The sequence below is a fragment of the Halyomorpha halys genome, unplaced genomic scaffold (assembly GCF_000696795.3).
Source record: "Halyomorpha halys isolate HHAL.00 unplaced genomic scaffold, Hhal_1.1 Scaffold144.1, whole genome shotgun sequence".
NCBI classification, from domain to species: Eukaryota; Metazoa; Arthropoda; class Insecta; order Hemiptera; family Pentatomidae; genus Halyomorpha; species Halyomorpha halys.
The window spans coordinates 507571-528768 of NW_027106983.1; the positions used below are offsets into that span (position 1 = coordinate 507571).

Consider the following 21198-nt stretch of genomic DNA (forward strand, 5'->3'; position numbering starts at 1 on the left):
TATTAAAAACTAAGAAATGATATTGAACTTTTTCAACTAAGCTTATTGGTATTTTTGAAAATTTAGATACATTCTAAGGAAAGAAGAAGAAACAAAAATTAAATTGAATTAACAAGTCGAGGAAGCTTGAAAATTGAATGGACCAATTTATTTTTTACCACAAAATGATTAGTATAATGAGATGTAAAATATAAATGTTAGGCAGTCTATGAACAAAACAGGTTGGGCAAGTGGACTTCATTTTTAAAAATTAATAAAATGATCAAACAAAAAATTAATTAAAAAATAAGTAAATAATATCTGACAGTACATATATAGATGACTAGTAATCATAAACCATCATTAGTAATAAATAAAAGTAGTTTAAGTCAGAAATAGGTCGTTTCACACTTCTCTCGCTACCTTCAGTTAAAGATGCTGCCCTACCTTCCATCCAACTAGCGATACCCCAAGGTCCTTCTGCATTTTCATTTTGAATTTGTTTCTTTTAAAACTGTCCAACTCTCTGCTACATTGAGCAAAATGTTTAGGAATACTTGTCTAAATAGAATAAGCTTTGTCTGAGAATATTTTGAAACTCTGACCCATATTACTTTAACTTACTCTACCTTGATAGTTCCCTTAATCTACTCTGGAAAACAAATATTTTAGTGGAAGAAGCCTGTAGATTTCAATAAATTCTGTAACTTGTAAAATATTTAAACTATTTTGGTTCTTGCTAGAAATAATGAGTTTAAAATGAAATATAAAAATATATATACCTGTTTTCGAGCAATGTAAGACAGAAAGTTTCTCTAACTGCAGTATTAGCTGCTTTTTGATGGCACATATCAGTGAGATTCCATGTTGCGAACCGAACTTCACCAAAAGGAAGAGGATCCCATTTCAAAGGTGGCCTCTCACATTGTTGAGAAACAAGTTCATAAAGATCTCCCTGACAAGCAACTGGTGATGTATCCTTTCTTGGTGTGTCAGATTTATAAAAAAATGGATAGATGTCTGAAATGACAGAGGCAGGTTATGTAAGACAATTTGAAGAAAATTAGGTAAATGTTTCATAAAAACATGATTAAAGAACAGTCCTACAAGTTTGAAAGTCCAACTAAAACTATAACTACTGCCAACTATGAAACCTTAAACAATGTCTCTTGGCTCCATAAATTATACAAGAGGCCATGCTGTTGAGGCAGCACCTTAGTATTCTACTCAGAAGTAGTTCAAATCCCGCCATGGGGATTATTTGTAAATTTACACATTTCATTCATATTTTTGTTTATAAATCTTTACATTCACACTCAGGTGAGAAATAGTCAGTAAGTAGTAAAACAAATCATCCTTCATACCTTCGTAAGATTATACATGTATGTATATATGTAAAACCCAAAAAATATATCTATAACATCTAATTCCAGTTCTAATGTTTACAGAATATATTAATAAGAGAATCAGTTGGAATATGCTTCACAGTATCTTTTTTATTTTTTTAATAAAACTTTTAAAAAACTGTATCAATATAACTCATAAGGGTCCTTGGTCTAGTACTTATTAAGGATTATTGACTGTTTATTAACCAACATTTATACAAAGATAAGCATCATTACTCATCAGTCAGGTTTCATTCAACCTGATGAGGTATAGTCAATTTATATTTCCACTGAGTAGGGATTGTTGATTGCTGATACTCTTCATGGAGTGGGTCTTCTGATTTTCCATTCTTATTCCATAACACTAGATATTACAAATGCAATTTTGATTGAGATAATTAAGATAAATTACCTGAAACAGCTCCACCATTGGGTATGCGGGGTTCTGATAAAACTCTTTTGTTAAGTTTAAAAGAATCAGATTTTAAGCAAAGGCGGGGTTTGAGGTAGTTGAACTTTGTTTCATCCATTCCCTTGACCTACAATTAAATTATCAATTTTAAAATGCCAAATTTAGATGTTTTTGATAAAAATTAATTAAATAAATAGCTTCAGAAAATTTTCTAAAGATAATTTAACTTAATATTTAACAGTATTGACAACCTAAGAGAAGATTCAGGGAGCAGGCAAGAATAACACAAACAAATAGTAAAATAAAAAATAAATAGTTTTTCCGGATTTCTAGTCTAGTGTTTTATATAATCGATCGAAATCTACAGAAAAAAGAATAATTCTGAGAAAATAAATTTAGGAGTTATAGAAGAAAAATACAACAGGAATATTGAGGAAACTATATTGATCGACTTGTGTATTTGTATTTTCATTCATTATTGAATCATAATCCAAAAAACAAATCTATTCATTCTAATGGAATGGAGTTCAATATTTTCAGATAATTTAGTTTTAAAATAAGAAAAATATTCAAAATAAGGATAGAACCTACAAATTTTCTGTACAGAGAAAATATGAAAAAGTGACTATTGCATACTAAATGGATGAATATCATACAAGATATTCATGAGAGAAAGGTGGTATAAAGGGGTTGTTTAAAAAATACCAAAAACAGAAAATATTGTTCAAGTCCAAAAATCTATTGAGAGTACTTTGAAAGCAAGGCTCAATAACAGATATTCATCATATATCAAAAATATTTTGACAAAATGCCAGCATTTTTTGACAATATCAGTACAAGTGATATGGTCTATATAAAAACTTCGTAACTTGTTTAAAAATCTTACCAATTTCAGTTGAATTTTGAAAAATGATATAAAACAAATTTGTCTTTATATTTAAATTAAGTTAAAAAAAAAATTAAATCTACAAAAAATTAAAATGAAATACTGAAATCATAAAGTTATTATTCTCTTTTTTCTAAGATAAAATCAATTATTTTTGACTCTTTAATTTTATAAATAATATGTCTTCAGTGAATAGTACAGTTCCATACATGTTCCAGTATATCGGGGAATGAAACATAAGTCAAAGCTATCACTATGCGCATAATCAGGTAAATCATCTCCACATAATTCTTTTTCATTATCCATTTTAGACATATTTTTAAATTTTATTTTGATATAAATTGAGTCAGAAAATTAACAATAATACAACTGAAATGAATATCTGAACACCCAAGCGCTTAAACTGAATAAAATTCTTTTTAAAATGTTTATGTTTGCACCATTATGCGATGCAACTGAACCTGAAATAAGTTCTATATTAGAAATATTTCTGTTAAGTAAAAATTAGAATTTAATTTATTTAGAATTAAAAGGACGTAAATCAATTATTTTCTGTAAAATACAAAATACAACAATTAGATTGTTAATGAAATGAAGAATGTTTGTTATGGGGACGTACATGTGTTAAGATAAATGTCAATGTACCCTCAACTAATTATGCGACTGGCAGAGATCAAATTCAAAATCAGAAAAAAAAAAAAGGAGTCATTAATGACTAGTAGTAGCATAAACATAAGTCACAAGCTTGACATCATAACTCAGCTCGTAGCCTTAATATTTTTATTTTTTTCAATTAATAAAAAAAAGTAAAATTAATCAATAATTAGCAGATAAACTTCATATATTAAATTTTTACAAATACATAATGCATTTCCATAATAGGCTAATAATAAAATTAGTTAGAGGACTTGGGTAAGATACCCTACAATGAATATAAGAATAATGTTTTAAAGGATATATATTTGATATAATAATTGTTAAGTATGTTACTTAGAGAATAATAAAATGGTGAGTTAAAATGCAAGACCTAATATTTTTAAAAACTGTATGTAAACAACATATTTAGTTGTTGAGCTAAATTTATCATATTCAATTGTGTTACTTAAAATATTAAGTCTCGAGCAATAAATTCATTTATATGTATAAAGTAAAATAAAAGAGATTGATAGCTAATCTTAACTTTTACCCTTAATATTATTGTTATTTTTATCTTTTTACATATTACATAAGATACTTATTGAGTACACATCAAAAAGTTTAAGAAACATTTTATTATTTGATTTTTAAAAACTTCAATTGTATTCAATCATATCCTGTGGTGAATAGTCTCTATTGAGAAGTAGGTGCTGGGAATAGACCCAGTAATCTCAGCATTACTAATCCTGGACTCTTGGCACTATGCTAAATCAACCCCTTAGGAGCCAAATAACTATTTTCAACGCATAGAATAAAAAAATCTTATTTAATATAAGAATTGGAAATACATACTTTTAAAATGTCAGATATATTGAAAAAATCCCCTCTTCTTTCCCGGTAATGAACTATAGCAGCAGCTAACTCTTGGCCGAGACCACGTATTGTCATGAGTTCAAATACATTAGCCTTGTTAACATCCACAGGGAGGGATTCGGGACTTCCTTCTGATGATCCACTACTATAAAATAAATTTAATTAATGAAGTGAAACCTATATAAAACTAAAATTTAAAAATATCATAAAGCTTGGAGACTTTCATATTAGAAGATTTTTTTTTGTATGAATGTATGGTGAGTAATTACAGGCAATGAGAAAACCGTGATGTACATTATGTATAACCCCCGAAAAATCTTAGATACAGAATGCTGTAATGTTTAAAAAAATACTTTACTTTTAATTTTAATAATTAATCTTAAAATAATTCATTTAGTTTTAACCACAGAAAAAACTGACACTTCTACATCAAAACAGTGGAAAAGGAATAGCTAATAACATAAAAAAAATTGTTGTATACCTCTGATTTCGCCCCCGACTCACACATATTTCAGGTCTTATTTCATCTAGTTTATCAGCACCAATGCCAGATACTAAAGCCAGATCTTCTACTTTATTAAACTTTCCAATAACATTTCTGTATTCGATTATATTTTTTGCTACTCCTCTCGTTACACCAGGAAGAGTCATAAGTTCTTCTTCAGTAGCTACATTAATGTTTAATTGATTTAACTGTAAAACAACCATAAATCAATAAATTTACTGAGCTAATAAATCCAATAAAAATAGATAACAATACATAATTGTAAAAGAGTTTACCTTCATATTGGGCTCTATAAAGTTGAAAGTTGCACTTAATGTACCTTGGGTACTGGTTCTTCTAAAAGGTGAACGGAAAGATCTCCTTAAAGGTCTTTTTCTACTTGAAGGCATGCTGGGGGTTGTTCCCATAATTGTTAGTCAAAATTTGGCTGAAGACATTTTTAAAGGTCTAGAAGCACTTAATGTTAACAAACTGTGCCTCAATCACCTTTCTCAGCTCAGAGTAAAAAAAACTTAAGTGACCTTAGCTACATCTCAACGCAAATTAAATTACCACTTTAAGACAGATAATACCACTTAAACTCATTAACAGGCACCTTCTTATAGATAAAACAGACATTTTCGTCTGTCTGAACCATTTGACAGGAGAAGTTCCATTAGTTAACCTACCGTTTAAGAAATAACGTAAACAACACAATTACTACAGAAGTCAGGTTAGTCTCTAATATAGGACATTCACCAAATAAATAATAAATAATTTTTATCGATTACGATCGAAGACACAGTATTGCCCATATTTCGGAACATTATTTAGAATATAACAATCATTTTTATACAATAGTACTATATATGTTGAGTAACATAATTTCGTTTCGTTTAAATATCAGGGAATACCAGAGGGACATCTGAATTTTAATTATCACTGACCTACTTTAGACAAGATTTCTTTCATTCACTAGGTTTTGTTTGTACATATGTAGTTAACTTCAGGTATATGTTAACGTTTTTAATGTTTTTTTTAAGGGGAAGGCATTAGTCGAAAACAGTTGATTTGAGTATGATAATCATGAAATCTTTTTTAGTTGCGTTAAAAATAGAAACATCGAGAATTAAAGGAGTTTATTTATAAATTTAATGCATTTCTCATATTGATCAAGATAAATTATAATTTTTGGTTCGGATCCCCTAAGCACAATAAATATCAGGAACTATATTGAGCACAACCAAAATTAATCCAAGCTTTTTAATTGTGGAAAACCGGTATCATATTTTATTAAACCTTTTGAAATTTTAAACTTAGTTAGTTTCATTAAAACGATTTTTAATTTAATGTTAAAATCTGTAAGCGATGTTCCCTTGCATGCTCAGTGTACCTGAACATAAGTGAACTCCTCTCACCACCTTACCAACTAAGAAGCCTGAGAAGTTCTGGACGATCTATTATTTATATTTTGTTGATTGTCATTGGCTCGACAAGCAACTTGCTTTCAGAAAAAAAAAAATCGGCTAATGCAAATTGAAACACCACAATACTATTACTATCACAATCAGCGGCGTACACAGAATTTTGTTTTTAGGTTGAATTTTATAAGAAAAATCTGGTTTGGAGCGTATCAGCGCATCACAAAACTTTCACTTAACCAACCTTCAAATGTCACCAAGATTTCTGCAAATTGGTGGGATTGTGTTGAAGTCATTAGAATTTTCAACTAGTATCAGTATTTTCAACCAAATAAATAAATCGAAATACCAGGGTATGCAAATATTATGAGCAAAAGATTTTATTTTTCTGTCTTTATAAAAATTTGCCGTTTATGATTTCTAGTGGTGAGAATAAAGAATATAAATTTTACATTTTAAGGAATACAACAGTTCTACAAAATATGACGGCTTCGTTATATTTTGTTGATTTGTTGTACTGTTGAACTGGGAAACCCTGAGGTGAATTTAGAAAAAATCTTGTGTCGTGTGCGCATCACACTACTTTCACTTACTTATCTACTTACGTCCCCCAAGTTTTCTTCAGATTAGTGACCTGGTTTTGAAGATAACTCTATTTTCTTGTTTTCGAAAAAAAAAATCTAAACGAAAACCAGGGAAGGTAAAAATTATGTACAAAACTTTTTTCTTATTCTATTGCTATAAAAAATCGTATTTTTTAGTTTCTGGAAGTGGTATTACACATATGTAGATTTTACATTTTCAAGAATAAAACAGTTTGACAAAATATAATGAAGCCGTCATGCTATCAGGAAAGATCAGGCGGTCTCGGTTTTTCCTATTCCAATCGGATGTATCTATTTTTCATTTTTCTGCAGTAGTTATTTATAAAATTGTTTCTTATTGGTAATGATAAGAACTGATTATTTTTTATTTTTTTAAATAAACAAAATTAAAGACACTTCAGACGAAAATTTTTTGATAGTTCGGCATATAAGACCTGCTTCACAATTTCTATGAAGATAAGAACTTTATCGTTTTAAATAGCATTTAATTGCTCATTAATTCAAGGAATTTACCCAAAATCTTTAGAGCCGTTTGGGAGAAAATCTACAAAAAAAAAAAAACCCTGAAAAATCGATTTAGAAAGTGGTACTATTAAATATGTAATTCCAGTATCTCACAACTTTTTGTTTTTGAGACACCAGACACACAGTCCATTTTGTGAAACTTGGTTATTTGGACTTAAAGGGACTGCAAAACGTGTATTTCAGTTAAAATCTCGAATTCGAAATTTTGCACGATCATAATACTTTCTCTTACTATATATTCCACATATAGGTAAGTAATAAAAAGAAGGCAAGTTTATTATTCACAATACAAAAAATTATGCATTACTTTCAGGTTTTACTTACTCAAGACACAAACCTTTTGTTAGTGGGCATGAAAATCATTTTGATACAAATTTCAATGCAGAGAAACGAATTCTCCTGAATTTGCCATTGCTGTCAATCATTAGATGCATTAAATGCACACCGGTCTTTGTCCTTTAACATTATTTATTTGGACTAAATATTATATAAAAGTATTTTATAACCACTCCTTAGTAAACTGCCATATTTTCCAATACTAAAGAGCAATTCCTAAATGAGACTCATTAATAGTGAACTGTCGCAACTATTACGAGTGACATTAACCATACATGTAGCTTATAAACTCGTATGTTTTCTATTGATTATTTATGTCTGATTGTTTGATCAATGGTTTATATGTTATGTTCTCTGCTGTGATTGTAATGAGATAAAATTATTGTTTGTTAAAATTAATCACTCACGACGTTGATCTGTTAGCTCGCTGTCATCGTGCAAAAAAGCTTTCTCACTGTAGTGATATTAATTGAACGGCATGTTATATGTCACATGGAAACTTTTACATCCCTGCACCAGGTTAATCCTAGGCAATTCAAACTCGAACTGATTTTTTAATAAATTCAGAAAATGTAATAAAAAAATTCAACTATTGGGACGCCTTGAAGTTCTTGTCTTTCCCAAATTTCATGTAACGTACTAATCAGTAGAATTTTTAAGCGTGACAAACCAACTAAGACCAATTTAACAAGAATGCAACCCCATTAACCTGTTTAAAGAGGAACTATTCGTAAAATCACAGAACAGACATAAACGTACTCAATTATAAAATTATTAATGACATAAATGTATTATATAATAATATTATTAAAGACATAAATGTCTTTAATTATAATTAAATATTTTTATCATTAAGAATATAGATATATTTTATGGTTAAAATATTAATGATATGTACTCTTATGGTTATTGTATTTGTACAAAATCCATACTCAATGCAAAACACGTATAAAGAACGAAAATGATTGATAGGAACTAACGACTATTAGGCAACTACTTAGCCTATCGCAATGTTCTTTCATGCACCTATTGTTACGTCTATCTAAAAAGATAAGACGTTTAAGAGCAGAACTAATTATTGGGAGGGAGTTGCTGTGTTTCATACCTGTTGTGTTCGGGATGCCAGGATAATTACTGATGGTAATTTCAAATTCGTTGAGTCCTACTATTATAATTGGAATACTTTTGCAAAGGCATATTGAAATACATAATATATTAAGGAGTGGTATTGGGTCATATTATCCTCAAAGTTACACAAATGAAGTATTTATTTACATTTAATATACCCATGAATAATATTATACAATGAAATGATTCAGATAAATGGTTTTGCTATAAAATATCTTCACATTATAAATGAATACCTATCTGGATAGGTGGAAAACTGAAGTGGTGATACGTGCCCTGTTCAAATATATAGCCTCTGAGTCCTGACAAGCTTATTCTTCCTCTGATCTCTATAGAGGACTTCCTCTGGTCGAAGAACCATACTTCACTCTCCAGCTCAATGTTTCCTATTTTTCAACATTGTAGTAGATCCGTCAGGCCATCTCCCCATTTAGCGTAGTGGGCTTCACCATATTCTTTCTTCCTTCTGATTGAATTCTCGCAGCTCCACCCCCGAAGCATGTATCATAAAGAATGTCGAATAAGTTTTTATAGAGAACCATACCTGACTAACTGAGTTTTCCCCGTAAGCCCCTTTTCTCATGACTTTTTTTTCTGATCCCACTAAAAACAGAATATAGACATGAATTAATAAATGCATCATGTGAAGAAGGACATAATTCAAATTGAGTACTACCTTTTTCTACCGTGAGTACGTGAAGGTCTTAGTGAAATACTTATCTATGTATTGAGATGTTCGTTCAGTAGAAACTCTTACTATAATATCTGGAGGTGCGGGGACTCCACGAGATAATTAATTGTGAATAGATAAATAATTAAATAAATAAAGTAAACATAATGATAAGAAAAATAATAAAGAAAACGAAGAGCGAGGAGGCGAGGGGAATGAGGGGATGAGAGAAGGGACTTAAGGAAGAGTATTTATATTTATACTTTTATATCCACTATCTCTTAAAAGATTCCATTGAGTTGACAGGTGTCATTACATTTTTTGACGAACCACTATTTCCTAGGGTCTCAGACGACCCAAATGTTCAGGCAAAATCTTATTTGATAATATTTACTGTCTTGATAGGTTCAATGCATAGCAGCGTATTAAACCGTAAATCCACCTAGTTCCTGGGCGTACCAATAAAGGAAGTGGCTTAAATATGATCCAGGCTTATAATACAGGTAACTTCTGTTTTCAATTTATAGCTCCTTGCACAACACTGGTAAAGGGCTGAAATTGACAAGGGAAGGAGTTGGAGAGATTCAGTGAGTCGCACGCGCTTAGTGTGATAAAAAAAGTTTCATAGTGTTGGAGATATTTACTTACACACAAACACAAATACACATTGGGTCTTAGTTTCTGAATAATATATTATTTATGATCCCAAAAACCATTAATGTGGCCACTAACTTAAAAAAAAACTCTTCACCATAATAATGCTCGATGGAATAGTTGTTAGGAAGTCGGTATGGTCCAGAATCAATGGTACATTCTAGACTGGAATATGAAATTCACTTAGATTTTTGGTCATCCAACTATAGATTTTAAATTATACTATTGATGTGAACAATACTGCATAATTAAATACGCTTCTTTATTTCCACCTTGCACAATATAAGAGTGCTTTTACAATCTGTAATCTAAAAGTTAATTTCCTTATTGCATTGTGATAAGAACTGCATAATTATGTAATTATTTACTACAGTTACAGTGACAAATATTTTGAGCTTGAACATTAGCATAATGATTTATATGCAAGATACGATAGCACATTTATCTTGCATATAAATCATTATGATGGCTTTCCTAACAAAATTTATATATTTTATCACAGCAAACTGTAAGGAACTAGAAGATTCAAGGAAAGCGTTTTTAATATTTATATTTCTAGTTTTGATAAGATAGGAATATATACTCCTATGTATATAATTACCAATGGCATGAAGGAAGACAGTCAATCGTTAGTAATATTGGAACGAATCATGTCGAATTTAGTAAATTATTATCCCCATGGTAAATCTTTAACTATTCAGTAAGTAATTTGTATACTTATTACGAGTGCGGTATATTTTGATGGAAGACATGATTACTGATTTATTTTTCAACATTTTTGCCTTTTAAAAGTTTTTTTTTTCTTCCAAACACAATTCGTTATTTTATATGATGAATAATATCAGATATATATATTTTTTCTCGAAACAATAATATATTTTAAAACTTCTGCAACCTAATATTTGACGACAATATAATTGTTGGAACACAAATAACTTCGAACATAATTTTTTTATGCTTCTTATTTACATACAATAATATATGTATATAATATATGAGCACATATTATTAAAATGAAAATTTATTCCTTCTTTTTTCAGATTATTTATTATTCTCGGATCATTAAACATTTCTGGCGCTGTTTTACGTTTCGGGCAATGCCTAAGTCCACCCGTAGTTGAAAATTTTGATATAGCATCAGTGAGTATTACTTTTTATGAGGCATTGTTAGCTGAATTTACGAAGTGCAATTATTGTTTTATATCAGTATATTATTATAATATATTGGCTAATAAGCAGGTGTGCCCCTCCAAAGTATAAAAGGAATTATTACTTATTTATTTACGAGATAGGAACGAAGGATATAGTTCGCCGAAGATTAACTAATTTGAATTATCAAGCAATGTCTCCACTTGGAACTGTAAATTATATTGCTAATGGTCTTGAGCGCCTAACGATGCTGGCTGAGGCGGTATTTGCTAGAATAAGAGCACCAAACTTTTATCACGACTACGGCGAAGCCAAAAGGATGGTAATTTGTTTAGAGGTGTCACATACCTGGTCAGTAGTTGGTTTTTTAAATAATTTTTAAGCAAATGGTTTAATCGATTTTCAAGTTGGCTCAGGTTGTTCACCGAGGTCTCGTAATTCTTTTATAACTATCCGATTTCAAAATACTTAAATTAAATCTGTCCGTCTGTGTCATTGGGTTCTAATTTGAGAGAACTTCACAACCCATTTTTAAATTCGATTTCTCAAGTTACTCAGTAATATACCGTAAGTTTTTCCAAATAATTTGAGCTCAAAATATTGAAATAATATTTTATTATGTTTTGTTTATTCGTTTAATTTATCTATAATTCTGTTCCAACAACCACTTTTGACTGTCGAAACGCACACTTCAAATTTTCCATTCCAAAGTCTGTAATATGCATGTTCAGTACAGTTTTCGATAGCCAATAGTGGTCTTTGGAACAGAATTAAAGATAAACCAGACGAAAAAGTCAGAGAATAGTAGTGGAAGGTTACCGGATGGTTATACGCCTGACTTAATCTGCTCTTGTATTTCGTCACTATATTGTCTGTCTAAGTAATATTAATATAATAGTAATAACCTTAATGTGTATCTAGATATAGAAAGAGAAAGTAGTAGGGGAGGGGGAGGAGGTAAAGAGAGAAGGGACTTAGGGTAGAGTGATGTTGACAGAGTTGATGGGGCCCTTACTGTCCTACCACCTCGCAGGAAGGGGATATGGGGTAAGTGTCCGGAATAATGGATTGAATAAAGCAGGGAGGTTGTCAAAAAACTTGATGTGTCTCCGTGTGATGTGCTACTGAACGTAAAATACTATGCAAGTGCCCTTACAGATCTTCTGTAGTACACTGCTACTAGATACCGTTATAGTGACTTCAGAGCTGTTGAGTATAGGAAGTGCGGTAGTGGTGCACCGTGTAGTAGTGATGGTCTCAGAAATCCTTTAAAATGAGTAGTTTGAACTGTTTAGTTGATTTTTTAATTAATTTTATAAATATATACGGTTTAGATCTTGTTTTTTTTTCTGATCGTTCTTAAACCTTGTCAATCGTCCCTTACTCGGGCTATTATTAACGGCTAGATCTCCCCATTGGTTGCCCTACCCATTACCACGTCCTCAATCAGAATAACTGCGGTCCGACACTACCTTAGTTCTGGATGGACCTTCCCTCCAGGGACTTCCACTACTACTCATCCAGACTCCACTACTTTCTCGTAGCCCTCAGAATGGGCTCTTTCCTCTCCCGACTACTCATCGCTAGTGTAGCACCTGGCGATCCTCCTTCCCGTCTGCCTGTCACTTCAGTCCTGATTGTTTACCTCAATCGGTCATGGCATTCGTAATAGCGCCGTTTCGGTTTCCGCTTCTGCTCATCTGGTTTTCGACTAGGTCGTTTATCAAATCCTCCATTTTTGGCAGCTCGTCTGGTTGGGATTTCGGATACCTCTTTTTTGGTGACTTTATCTCCGTTCATTCCGCTTCCGGCCTCTTGAGACGAGCTCCATGCCTTTCTCTAGCGTCAACCCTCGTTGACCTCCATGAGCACATTCCAGGTCTCTTGGATAGCCTGGGTGACCCAAGTAATGATTCAGTTGACCTTCAGAACTCCCTTTAGAAATTCCATTTTCTGGGCTCCCTTTGCCTGACCAAAGGTTTCTACCATTTCCCCCATTACTTTTTTCACCCTCAGAATGGCCTTGTGTTCGACGCTCCTTGAGTAAGTAAAATACGTCTTCTTCAGGAGGCCACCGTATAACTTCTTCAGCCTCACTTTTAGTATTTCCCAAGAGTGATTCAGATCACCTTGTATAGCATTCAGGATTCGTCGTGGGATACGGCCGATCAGAGATGCTTCGAGTAGTCTTACGTCATAGTCTATTTGTCTACTTGTGCCCGTGTCCTTTCTGGTGTTTACAAGGCTCTTAATTTGGTCGCCGCCCTTGGTGAAATGCTCCAGATCTCCGATTATGCCGGTAAAAGTTTCCAGCTGACTTATTACTTCGTGAATAAATGCTGGGTTTTGAGTATCTGATCTTCAGTAGTTTCAGTAAACTTTAGGATTCTAAGACCACTAAGAGCTTAAGTCACGTGATTTCGTTTCGGCACCAATTACGATTAGACTGAAGGGAAAATGTTACACTGATTTATAGGAGCAAGTAACTCGTTTATTTAGAATAGGTTATTTGATAAAAAAAACAGCTGCTTTTACTATCTGGATCGTAACATTGTTATTGTTTATCATTGTTATTTACAGTTTACAAATAGCTAACTGATATATTTTCAAATATATCGTATTTTTAACCGCCAACCACCCCACTAATCTCGCTCTTACCAACAACTCATTTCCTAGTTCGCTTGCCATCTGTAAGATATGCTTCCTATTTGTTCACTATGTTTTTTTATTCTTGATTTTACCCTTATTTCCTTTTTCCATCTTTTAGTGGGTACTGTATTTTTATATTTCTTTTTTATTTGTTGTTATTACCATTTTCATTATTGTCCAAAACCTTTTTTATTCTTATTTAATTTTAAGTTTCACTGCAATTTTTTTTTAAATTCTTATTTTACATTGCTCATTTATTTTTACCCCATTTAAGTGTTTGTATCTTTTTTACCCCTGCAAAGTGGGGCGAAACGTTGGCTCATATTATATAGTTTTACGACTATTTAAGTTTTTTCTTTGACTGCACTCGGACCATCTTCCTTTTATTATCGCACGTGGTCAACCATCGATCTTCCAATATAATTATAGTTTTAGTATTAATTATTACTACCATTATTTATCTCATACTTTGAAAAGATTATGTTTTAGTTCTTCACCGGAAGATGGTATGAAATCCAGAGCAACGGCAACGAACTTTTTCAAGGAGTCGGAACTTGTTCAGCTTTGGTTTCAAGAGTTACAGAAGATGATCGAATAGTTTTGAAAACATACAGCTATAAACCAATGTAAGTTTTATAATCGTTAACGAAAAATTACAATATTTAGTTATAACCATTTTTTCTTTTAATAATGGGTTTTGTGATTTCCCCTCAACTACTATGTGTAGGTAAAGGGGTACTGGTACTGGTACTGCTATTTGGTGGGGGGAAGAAGTCCGGCAAGTGGCTAGTGGTCCTTTTTGCCAACCCTTGAGGGCTCCCTTGGTTGCCGCCGTGTACTAAGGTGGGAGTGTCAAAATTCATTTTTCGGGATCGCCCACAAATGAATGTTTAACTGCTCCAGGTGGGAATCGAACCAACAATGTTCCGAACCGAGCGCACTGGGACCTGCGCCCCAACCCGCACTGCCGTCAGGTCCCTAATTAAAGGGGTAAGAAGACACTAATAATCATTGGTTTATTTCACTCACATACATAAACTGTGCACATGGTCCTATTAACCTACTCGACAGTTACAAAGAGTTAAGGGCTGACTTGAATTAGCAATAATCGATACCTGAAGTCCCTACATTACCCCCTATCCAGTGAAAACTTTAGCATTATAACACAATTGAGAAACTCATTAATAGAAACTGTAGCATTGACTTGCATTTTACAACCAGTTATCTAAAAATTCAAGATACGAGATAGCAAAATATTGACTCAACAACAAAAATAACTTATACAAATAGCTTCAAAGAATAGTAACCAAATTATAGAACAAACGAATATATATACATAATAATACATCATAAGAATAGTATACAAATTATAGAACATACGAAAAACAATACAATATACATATACAAGATATACAGAGGGCCTAACACAAACAAAATATCCACTCAAATAATTTCTTCTAAATATTATGCAGGAAACCGCAACACCAAGTAGAAGTCGGTACAGTTTCAGGTCGCTTCGGTTATTCTTCCTGATCTGCAGAAAGTGTCTGCAATAATGGAGAATCATCTCGAGCCTGGGCTAAAGGTTTAGTCAAAGTGTCCTGTAGGTTCATATCTTACTCGGCAAGAATTTAGGCTGGTTTTAGTCGGTCAATGGAATCCGCAATGTCCTTACCATGGATTTCCAAACGAAAATATTTTTCTCAACGGATGATGACACGGAAAGGTGTAGAGGTATGCTGGTCCTAGGGGCTTCTTGATCCGATCAGTGTGCATAAAAACGTCTGAGCGCCTATTTAAGTCCTTGTAGATAAAAACACTCCTAGAAGACTTGTAATTTGCAGGTACAGGCTTCAGTTGACGCATTTCCTCTTGAAGTTCTATGACTCAATATTGTGAATCTGAGAATGTCCGTGATCCATTTGTGAAAAATTCTCCAGGTTATGTGATAGTTTTTCGATAGAGCATTTCGGATAGGGAAGAATTAAAATCAGAGAGAATCGCTGCTCGCAGGCCTAATAGTACAGTAGGCAAGGTACAGTAGATTTCAGTCCAGCTCCGGGAATTATGTGCCTTCAATACTGTTTTCCATGTACGGTGGAGTCGTTCAACCTTACCGTTGTATCGAGGGTGAGAAGGCGTAGAGCGGTAGGGTTTGACTCCACATAACGCACTAAAGTGTTTAAACAATCCAGAGTCAAACTGACGACCCTGATCATTCGTTATGCGTCTTGGCACACCAAATCGAGCAAACCAATGACTATAAACAGCCTTAGCAACTGTTTCAGCAGTGATGTTGTTGAGTGGTGTAACTTCCATTCAACTGGTGAACCTATCAATTATGGTTAAAGCTTAAATGTTTCCTTCCGAAGAAAGGAGGGGACCAATTAGATCTATGTGAATCTCAGCCAAGCGTTTATCAGGTACTGTATATTGTCCTACAGGAGATTTCACATGACGGTGGATCTTACAACGCTAGCATGGTTAACATACCTTAGTCCAATCCTGGATATTCTTTTTAACATTGAGGCAAACATATTTACTTGATACCTACTTGACGGTTGCCTTAACACCGGGGTGAGCCCTGTCTTGAATAAGGTGAAAGATCTGATGCCGGATGGTGTCCGTACTGACATCACACCAGAGATGATTTCCACTAGAAAGCTGGTAACTCTTGGATTTTAATGCAGAATCAGATGTCATAAGATCCTGAAGTTCGCTGTCAGTCCTCTGTTCTTCGGCTATCTTGTCGAAGTCTTACACTTCTTGAGTCTCAATCCATGACAAAGTGTCCGCAACAATATTTTGCTTTCCACTGATGTGGTGAATGTCTGTGGTATGTAAATACCCTCTATACAAATTTAGCATTTCCAAAAACTGGCGAAGTTGTTGAACAGTCTGTGGAAGTTTGTAGTCTACTATGACACTGACCTTTTCTGTAAGGAGTAATAATCCTCCTGGAGTGATTCTATATCCCGAAAATTCCAATTCTTGAACTCCAAACATAGATTTGGCAACATTTATACGCAATCCATACTCGTCAAAGCGGGTGAAAACAATTTCTAAATGAGGTTTGTGTCCCTCTTCAGTTGACGAAGCAATTAGGCAATCATCCAAAGAAATAAATATAAAATCCAGACCAGTAAAAACTTGATTGATAAAACGTTGGAAACTGCTAGGTGCGTTTTGTAAACCTGAAGCCATAACATTAAACTAGAAAAGCCCAAATGGAGTGATAATGGATGCTCTCGATTTATGCTCCTAAGAAAGTGAATGAATGACTTGGCAAAAACCTCTTATAGTGCTCTCGAATTTGGTATCTCTCCATTACACACCAGAATCAAGGGTATGGAATACACTTCACATTGCCTACAACAAAAAAATTGAAAAATGGATGCAATGATCGACCCAGAAAAATTCCAGTTCTTCTCAAAAGAAGCAGCAGAGATGGCCATCAAAAAGTATTCATGGTACTACATGTTATCCACGGTGCAAAATATTTTGTTGCATGGTGCTGAAATAGTGCACAAGTCGATTCTCCCAATCGGAATATTGTCAGGAGAGGCATAAGCAAGCAGAAATAAGGATTACAAGATTTTCAGGATCAGAAACTCGCGGAAAATGTCCCGTATATCTACCAACGAAGTCGTGGTCCACAAGCTTCAGGAGACTTCGGATCCTTTTATCACGAACAAGAGAACCGAACCTAAGAAAAAACACTTGGAAATCAGTGATGCAGCTAAGGAACTGTTAATTTAATTTCCTTAAATTTGAAATCGTAGGTGTTTTTCAATTTGAACAACCTTTAACTTTGAATCTCTAATTTTATTGTTTACAAAATTGGCCAGTCTTTTAAGCTTCCTTGAATTTTTAATTGCAAGCATTATATAATTTAAATATACACTCAAAATACTCGTTACAACTTGTTTTAATGAGTACAACCTATTCCGAAAATTCCAGAAATTTTTTTCTAACCAATAGGCTTTCATTTCCTCATTAGTCCTTTAATTTTCTTCAAAATTTCAATAAAGTTCAGTTTCAGTTGAACTTGAGGCATTTTTTTGTTCTGAGTCGAATGAGACCGGCCCCAGGTTTCTATGTTAATCCATTCTCAAGATATTGAATTTATTCCGCTTTTTGGCCATTCTGCCCCAGTGTGTGACGTCTGTTTCAATCTTGTAATCGTTATTTCTGCTTGCTTATGCCTCTCCCGACAATATTCCGATTGGGAGAATCGACTTGTGCACTATTTCAGCACCATGCAACAAAATCTTATGCACCGTTGATGACCTGTAGTACTATGAATACTTTTACGTCTTATCCTCCGGTCCCTACCACCTGCGGAGTCCCTCTGATTGTTTGTCGTTTTCACGGCACCAATAGTGGCCCTCAAGCTTCCAGAGGCAGTGGTACCAGCCTATGATGACGATATTGGGATTTATACTTCCAGCATGAGAGCTGATCAGGCCCTCCGCCATGCACAAACTGCTTCGGCCACCATCGTAGCCGTACTAAAGAAAGACGTCACCAGGGTTAACTCTGCAAAGATGGATGCCATAGTAAGTTACTTTATAAATATATAACAAAAAATTGTACAACTACAGATTCGTGTTTAGCATACAAAACATATTAAGTAAGCCACCGAAATCAAATACATCAGAACTTTCCATCTCAAGCATTTTTTTAACACCCTTGACCTACTACATTTTTATTTGAACTATTGCTCTAAAACCATGCATTGAACAAAAAAATAAATAAATAAATAAATTGGAATCCATAAAATGGATCTTATGATAGAAATGAAATATGTTTCTCTTCTTTATTTTAATATAGGGAAAATAAAAAAGTGATCTTAATTTTTTTTTTTTTAATGATTTCTCATATTTGTGAAGATAAAACGTTAAAAACAATTATACCAGTACATTCCACTTTAGGCCGTTTTTGAACGCCATTTTACAAGACTATAATTTAAGTTTCATATAATCATTTATATCAAAGACATGTATATAAAAGAATTTAACTATCAAAAACATAAATAACAACCAGTCCTCACAACGATACACCGAAAGGAAAACACAAAACTAAATGTACTTTTTTGCACCTGGATTCATCACTTGTATCAGCCACCTGTTTTCGCCAACACACTGTGTTAGTACAAAACTGTGCGTCCCTCCACCTGCAGTGTTGTCGCCCCCTTTTCCTGCTGTCCTCTCTCGGGATCCGCTCCGTGCAAGCCTTGGTCCATCTATTGTCTTTCACTCTGGCCAAGTGCCCAGCCCAGCTCCAATTTAATCGGTGGGCCTCAACCCTTAGACTTTTAATGTCTATTTTTTGAAGAATCTCTTTATTTTTTATTCTTTCTCGTTTCTTTATAAACATTAAACTCGTTAGAAGCTACATTTGCATGGCACTCAACCTCAGATCAAGTTTTTTTGTTAGTGCCCAGGTTTGAGCCCTATAGAGAACTGTGGGATATACACATGTGGTAAAACCTCTGATTTTAAGATCCAGTGATAGGTTACTTTTAAAGATCTTTCGGAGAGACCAATATTTACACCACCCGAGCTTTATTCTTCTTTTTATTTCCATATTCATATTTCCTTTGAATGTTATTGTCTGCCCGAAGTAAGTGTATTCCTCTACATATTCTATCAATTGTTTTAATAAATTGATATTTCTATTGAATTTGTCGTGATTTTTGTTTTCGATGTGTTTATATTAAGCCCATATTTCTTCTAATGTCTACTATTTCCTCTATCATTCTCCTTAAACTGTTAATGTTCGGAGATATTAGGCATATATCGTCCGCAAATCTTAGGTTGTTCAGCATTTTCCCATTGACGGATATTCCCAGGCTTTCCCAATTTAATTCTCTGAATAAAATGTTTAAAGCACAATTAAACAGAATCGAAGATTGAGAATACCCTTGTTTCACTCCTCGTTCTACCTCAAAGTACTTTCCCTATCCAACGTCACGTATGCTTTTCTGTTTCTATATAACTCCATAAAGACTACAATGTAGAGTTTGTTTACGCCAGATTCACACAGTGTTCCCAAATATATTTATGCCTGTTCGAGTCGAAGCTTTGAATTAGTCCATAAAACACAAATAGACCTGCCTGTCATATTCTCTACTTTACTCGATGAGCCGATTTATACATTGGAGTTGATCAGTTGTACTAAAAGTGGGTCGGACGCCCGCCTGTTCTATATCATGCATGATCCTGATATATAATTTCTATTATTCTATTTTTTTAATATGTTACAAAACTTTTCCTTGATTATTTTATTGAAGATGATACCAAGTGGTTTTACCAAAGCTTCTTTACCTTCAATAGTAAGCACATTTGGTATACCATCACTGCCTGCTGTTTTTTTCTTTTTCAATCCTCAATAACATTTTCTACCTCGTCTTCTAGAATACTCAAGTCCTCGTTATTTCCCTTTACTATTTCAGGATGTTATTTTGTTTTCACTCTAGTATTATCTTTATATAAGTCCCTATAATAATTCGTTATATCTTGTACTATTTCTTGCCGGTTTGTTATAGAGTTTCCCTTTGATGAATTGATCTTTTTAATCAGCTTTTCATTAAAAGAACCAGAACACTGTTTAATTTCTTTTATGTAACCTATACTCGATAAAAAGTCATATATTATTCTTTCATTATAAAGAAATCTATAGCAATTTTTTTCCTGACTAGTTTGCGAACATCGGCATGCTGTACTTTTTGCTCCAATGGTTTATTGACAACTCTATTCAATCTTTCCCTTTCATCTGTAAGTTTTCGCGTTTCTTCAGATAATTTTTTGCTTCGTTTATCCCTTACTTTATCGATTTTAGTTTTTTGCTCATAGGCATCCCCTATACATTTTAGTAGATTGAAATATAAATTTTCGATATGACCTTCTTTGTCGAAATTTGTTTCCTCTTTTTTCCTAAAAAAACTGTTATCAGAAACAGCTCCTGTGAAAGTTGCCCTGAAGCCTGCGAAAAATCTTCTGCTATGTATTTTCATTTGTTCCATCACAAGGCGGTGATCAGAATCAAACTTTACTTCCAACGTATACATATCTTACTGGATATACATATTTCATGCCTAAGTTTGATTCTCCCTGAATGTTGATATAATAGAATAAACCAATTTATAGGTCATCGCCTGAGTAGTATTTATATTAACTTATGTAGTAATTATATTATATTTAATGTCTGACGTTTCGCCCCACTTTACAGGGCTTCATCAGGGCTGTTCAAAGCGAACGGTTGAACATGATTATTTTATATTTAAAGGATTATCTTCTTATATTTAAATCTTTACGGTCAACTATATATGCATATATAAAAAAAATTAATATATACGTTACAATTGGAGTTCTGGCAATGGTCAGATTCTCCACTCAAGTTGA

At 33.2% G+C, this 21198-nt stretch overlaps 1 protein-coding gene and 2 long non-coding RNA genes across 6 annotated transcripts in view; 1 reads left to right on the top strand and 2 right to left on the bottom strand.

The window, feature by feature from the left end:
- Positions 1–5999, bottom strand: part of LOC106678448 (endonuclease/exonuclease/phosphatase family domain-containing protein 1) — a 15572-nt gene extending 9573 nt beyond the window's left edge. The window contains exons 1-5 of one of the 4 annotated variants that reach the window (XM_014416950.3): positions 4952–5998; positions 4653–4864; positions 4151–4313; positions 1777–1903; positions 762–999 (exon numbers count right to left, since the gene is read on the bottom strand). In XM_014416950.3, the coding sequence (XP_014272436.1) occupies positions 762–999; positions 1777–1903; positions 4151–4313; positions 4653–4864; positions 4952–5083 (872 nt within the window). In that variant the 5' untranslated portion in view covers positions 5084–5998. Of the gene's footprint in view, positions 1–761; positions 1000–1776; positions 1904–4150; positions 4317–4652; positions 4865–4951 lie in introns of all 4 variants that reach the window. The other 3 variants (XM_014416949.3, XM_014416948.2, XM_067045323.1) reach the window with 3 other exon arrangements.
- Positions 6000–8866: 2867 nt separating this feature from the next.
- On the bottom strand, positions 8867–10422 carry LOC106678450 (uncharacterized). The gene is made up of 2 exons (XR_010842861.1): positions 9989–10422; positions 8867–9892 (listed from the first exon to the last, which is right to left on the bottom strand). It is a non-coding gene; the product is annotated as an uncharacterized lncRNA (long non-coding RNA).
- A 127-nt stretch (positions 10423–10549) lies between these two features.
- On the top strand, positions 10550–14445 carry LOC136795278 (uncharacterized). Its single transcript, XR_010842860.1, has 3 exons — positions 10550–10694; positions 11035–11134; positions 14282–14445. It is a non-coding gene; the product is annotated as an uncharacterized lncRNA (long non-coding RNA).
- The last annotated feature ends 6753 nt before the right edge of the window (positions 14446–21198 follow it).